The sequence below is a fragment of the Microtus ochrogaster genome, chromosome 24 (genome assembly GCF_000317375.1).
Source record: "Microtus ochrogaster isolate Prairie Vole_2 chromosome 24, MicOch1.0, whole genome shotgun sequence".
Lineage (NCBI taxonomy): Eukaryota > Metazoa > Chordata > Mammalia > Rodentia > Cricetidae > Microtus > Microtus ochrogaster.
Window position 1 is genome coordinate 3887295 of NC_022024.1, and position 5313 is coordinate 3892607.

General features: G+C 51.7%; 1 protein-coding gene across 1 annotated transcript in view; it reads left to right on the forward strand.

Annotated features, from left to right (window-relative positions):
- Positions 1–5313, forward strand: part of Gns (glucosamine (N-acetyl)-6-sulfatase) — a 36121-nt gene that overhangs the window by 26054 nt on the left and 4754 nt on the right. Inside the window, exons 10-13 of the mRNA XM_005357926.3 lie at positions 139–240; positions 3023–3130; positions 3768–3878; positions 5024–5184. Coding sequence (XP_005357983.1) covers positions 139–240; positions 3023–3130; positions 3768–3878; positions 5024–5184 — 482 coding nt within the window. The remainder of the gene's footprint in view (positions 1–138; positions 241–3022; positions 3131–3767; positions 3879–5023; positions 5185–5313) is intronic.

A 5313-nucleotide genomic window follows, 5' to 3' on the forward strand; every position in this document is an offset into this window, starting at 1 on the left:
TAAGCTGCAGTTGAGTGTCTGGAACTGGGTTATGGGAAAGCGATGGCGCCGTGGATTTCTGGTGGGCAGCTCGGGTTTATTAGAGGGAAAGGGAAGATGAGACCAGCTGTGTCCCATCCTGTTTTCTTTGCTCATCAGATGCTGGTCTCGAATATTGACTTGGGCCCCACAATCCTAGACCTTGCTGGCTATGACCTGAATAAGACACAGATGGATGGAGTGTCCTTAGTACCCATTCTGGTGAGTACAATCAACAGAGCCCAAGCTCTGAGGAAACCCAGGTAGACAAAATAAAATTCCTAAACCTGGTAGTCAAAGGACAGGATTTGTCTCTCGCCATGTGGTGGGAAGACGCTTCCTAAAGGAAAGATGACATTGGGTGGTGGTGGCACACACCTTCAATCCCAACACTTGGGAAGCAGAGGCAGATGGATCACTATAAGTTTGAGGCCAGCCTGGTCTACAGAATGAGTTCCAAGATATCCAGGGCTACACAGAGAAACCCTGTCTCAAAAAAAACAAAAACCTGGCTGACTGACGGGACGGACCACTTGTCATCTCAGCTTTCTGTATTCTCTCCCCTCCCCTCCATGAACAAACCAAGGTGACCGAAGGGTCATCCAGGTTCCGTCCAGGAGGACAGTTGATGGCATGTGAGGGCTTAGAAAGAGAGGTTGACATCCCAATAGAGATAAACCAGAGAGCTCTGAGTAACCTATGAAACGGAGGAATGGCCCAGGTCACTGTGGTCACCTCACTGTCATCAAACAGAGGCTGAAGTAAGGAGGTCTGTCACCTCAGAGTGGCAAAGACTAATTAATTAATGCCCACTGTCTCAGAAGTCTGAGGCATGGAGGGCGCTGGAACACTATTTACGAGGGCCGGGGAAATAACTGTCTGGCTAGTTTACTGCCCCGAGTGTGGGTGGAGAGATCGCAGATTGGCAGGATTGCGGATGCGGCTCATGGTGGAGCACTTGCACAGCATATAAGGCCTCGGGCTCGTTCTCTAGTGTCAAAGGGGGGGGGGGGGGGGGGGACAGGAGGGGTAGGAGAAATCAAAGAATCGGGGGAAATCTATGCATGTTGACACTCCTCATTGTCCCCATGCTGGTTATGTATGTCACCTTAAACATGCTAGTTTTGACCTTGCTTTGAGCGTCACACACATGCACACACACACGATTCTGCAGTGGATCTATCTGGGCTTTTTGAGAATTCTGCGTTGTTTGCAAGATGGATCCATATTGTTCTCAGCTACCTGATCCTCCATTACCTGACTCCACCGTCACCCGGCTGTCTGTCTCTCCTCCGTTAGTATCTGTGGGGCTCTAGCTCTGTCATTTAACTTCTTTCCCAAATGTTCTCTTCCACCTCTTGATGCTTCTTATTGATTTCTGCAAACTGACAGGGACGTCTGGGGAGTTTCTTCTGCTCTTTTCTGCAGGTCTGCACAAAGGGGGCACAAGTAGGCGTCTTTTCTCTTTGTTCCTGGTCTGAGGAGCATAGGGCATGACTCGCAACCAAATACTAGCTGCCTCGGGTGCCCTGGGAGATGTCTCATGGGATATTATTTGGACACTGAGTCTCACCCTGGTCCCCGTTAGAGTCACCTAGGGAAATGAGATCCTAGTGTTGGGCCCCCCTCCATGAGAGCTGCTGATTTAATTGGCATTAATCAGCCTCTGGACACGTGACACATAAGTGTGGGACTCAGGTCTACCCACGCATGACAGATAAGCTCTCCCCAGCTCTGGCAGCATGAACAAGAAAGAAGGGGCACTTCTGCAGTCTCCAGTGACTCATAATTTGAAACCTGGACCTGCACAGTTTTACTCAGGTTTGAGTGTAGCCATGAGTTAAGTAATCCTCATCACCGACTCTCCCTTTCCTGGCATTCAAGGCCATGCACAGGCTAGCACCCACTTCTCTAGGGCTTCCAGCTTCAGTACAGGCTAGCACCCATTCCCCCCAGGACTTCCAGCTTCAGTACAGGCTAGCACCCATTCCCTCCAGGACTTCCAGCTTCAGTACAGGCTAGCACCCACCCCTCTAGGGCTTCCAGCTTCAATGGTTTTTAGAGCCATGGTTCTCAACTGACACCAGGGATGACCGTGGACTTGCTAAAACCTGAACTGCTCTTCCCTGATTTAAAAGGCTTACATTTATTGTTGCTGATGTTAGAACCACATCAGCCAAGGACAGGATCTAGAGATGAACAGGAAAAGGGTGAAGGCAGGTCCAGTCAGACTCAGTGCAGCCTTATTCTGCCCTTCCTAACCATCTCCTGCCTCTTACTGTGCAGAGTCAGGTCTCAGTATGTTGCCCAGTGATCAAACTGGGCTCAGTCATTTCTTGTGCCTCAGCTTCCCAAGTAACTGGTGCTGCAGGCTTGTCCCCTGGGCCCATCTTGCCTGCTGGTTGGGGCCTCCTGGCATTTAGACCCGGCTGTCCACCCCAACCTGTTCCTGCTTCCTCCTCTTGGAAGCTGGGGTTCATGACCCACCTATTTCCATGTTCTCTGCTATCCTAATGCCTGAAGTCATCTGCTTTTGATCTCACACTTTGACCTGTTCTAGAGCCTGCCTTCTCCAGTATTCATATGTCCGCCTCAAATGTGTGTGTTTCAAATGCTGCAGCCTCTCTCCACACTGCTAATATGCAACACGGAATGCATGTGACATGTCGGTGGTACTCAGGATCTGCACCCCACACTGCCCGTCCCTCAGGCCTGCACTCCTAGGCACTATTCCTCTCTGCTAGGCACTGTTCACACGGGCCCTGGTTTGGAGCAGCCTGGACCACCGTCAGCTCTTGTTAGCTACTGGCTTCCATTCAGCCTGCCTCACTGCTGCCCTGTAGAGGACTATAAAACATTCTAAGTCCCTTTATAGACTGTAAATCCCAGAAATGACAGTGGTGGCTTCCATCGGTGTCCACGCTCTTCACTCCTGTCCAAAGGTCCCGCAGGCAGCACAGTGAGAGCCGTGCCTCGCAGAAACCACCTCTGCTCTTTTTCCTAGAAAGGAGCCAGCAACTTAACCTGGAGGTCAGATGTCCTGGTGGAATACCAAGGAGAAGGCCGTAACATCACTGACCCGACCTGCCCTTCCTTGAGTCCTGGAGTGTCTGTGAGTAGAGCTTGTCTTGGATTGCAGCTTTCTTGCCACCCGACTGATGCCCTTTGGCTGGTCCTGGCATCAGGCTCCGCCCCCCTCACCTTACCCACTCCCCACAGCACACTGTCAGGACTGATGGAGAGATGGGGTTTGCCCCGTGTGCCATCACATGCCTTACACTGGCAGCAACCCCGCAGGTCACACAGATGTAACCGCCACATTGACTGGCTTTGGGGAACTGAGCCTTGGGTCTCCTGTCACTCAGTGTTCTGAGTAAAGGACCCAGCCCAGTGCAGGCACACAGTCCTATCATCCTAGGTCTTGGAAGGCAGAGACAAGTAGATTTCTACTTCAGGCCAGCAAGGGCCCTGGTTGGGGGGAGGGGGGTTCTTCTAAAATGTGTGTGTGTAAAAACACAGCACAGCCCACTGTGGACTGGCAGAGCCTGTGGAGAACATGGGGTTTGGTCCTTTGTAGCACTGAGATCTCGGGGCACTCTGCATTTTTCTTCTCACCCCAGGATGATCGTTCCAGATCGTCCTTCAGAGAGATTCATTTGATATCTGGTTCCCCTCCCTGGTGACTAGCTTCAGCCATGAGATTCTGTTACTGTCAGAGCGATCCTCATTGAACTTGTAAACTCCCCCAGCAATGTTTCCCCGACTGTGTGTGTGAAGACGCCTACAACAATACCTATGCTTGTGTGAGGACGCTGTCGTCACTGTGGAACCTGCAGTATTGTGAGTTTGACGACCAGGAGGTAAGGGGGACTTGGGCCTGGTGGTATTGATCGGTCCCAGCACTACCCAGGGAGGTGAGTTTCTTCCCTGCAGTCTCAAGACAGTCCTGTACAGACAGGCTTCATTCTCTGACTCTTCTCAATGGGGCCTTCTCTCCTCACCACCCCCGCAGCCCCCACTCTTTAAGCTGACTTTCTCAGAATGACACACGCCTGGTCTGTGGGCTAAAAGTGAGCACTTGAGTGTCTACAGAGAGGAACTGGGACATTCCCAACAGGCTGGCCAGCAGCTGACATACCCGGAAGCTCCCTTGGTTCACACAGCACAAGCCAATGCTGTCTGTTATTAGAGTGGGGGACACAGGCCCAGAAGGGCCATCCTTGGGAGAAGACGGGACTTGGCCACACTGATAACTGTGGATCACCTGAAGGGTCCCGAGGACACTGGGCCTTGCAGTCACCCTGAGCTCAGCAGGTGCTTGCATACCCAGTCTGGCCCCCTCTTACCATAGGAAGTAAATGCTCACTGCCTCATTCAGAAGGGGACTGCCCCTTCCCGGCAGCTCAGCAGCACAGTCTTCGCTTGAGCTGAGCTGGCCTTGTCCGTACCATTGCACGGTAGACTGAGGGCAGCGTTCACCTCGCATGTCCTGGAGAACATATGCGGATGAGAGGGAGGCACCGAGGCCAGACAGTCTGCGTTAGAGATAATGCTGCCGTAGACAATACAGCTGTAGCCTTCCCCGCTGGCAAGAAATAGCCCCAACTCCTTTTTAAAATAGGAAATGATTCAGGGGCCAGAAGTCAGTGCAGTTCTCACCTCCATCCTCACTTGAACCCCAGCTTCTGAGGCAAACATGGCTTTTCCACACTCCCCTCACCGAGCACCTGCAATACTGTCTGGGTACTGAGGCCAGGCCATCGAGGGCTCACCTCGTGTTCACTTCTAGAGTGTGTGGTGGACAGGTGACCGCAGTTCATCATGGGCTGTGTGTCCAGTGCAGGTGAACCCCAACAGTATGCGAATGTGTGGATCTTGAAGCCTTAGCCCACCTGATGGATGGGCCTTGGTTTTTCTGTATCTTCCCTTTAGAAATAATTGCCTTAGGAATATTCTCAATATAACCTTTGCTTTTTTCCCTTTGCTCCTTCCTTTCTTCCCCTAGGTGTTCGTAGAAGTCTATAATATAACTGCAGACCCAGACCAAATCACCAACATTGCTAAAACTATAGACCCCGAGCTTTTGGGGAAGATGAACTATCGCTTGATGATGCTCCAGTCCTGTTCGGGGCCAACCTGTCGCACTCCGGGGGTTTTTGATCCGGGGTAAGTGTTCCCGTGCTGTCCCTCGAGGTTCTGCTCTTCTGGAAGACAAAGGGAGGCTGTTGGCTCCCCCCACATACACACTTTGAGCTGTGTTTATTTTTCTGCTTTTTTTTTTTTGGTTTTTCGAGA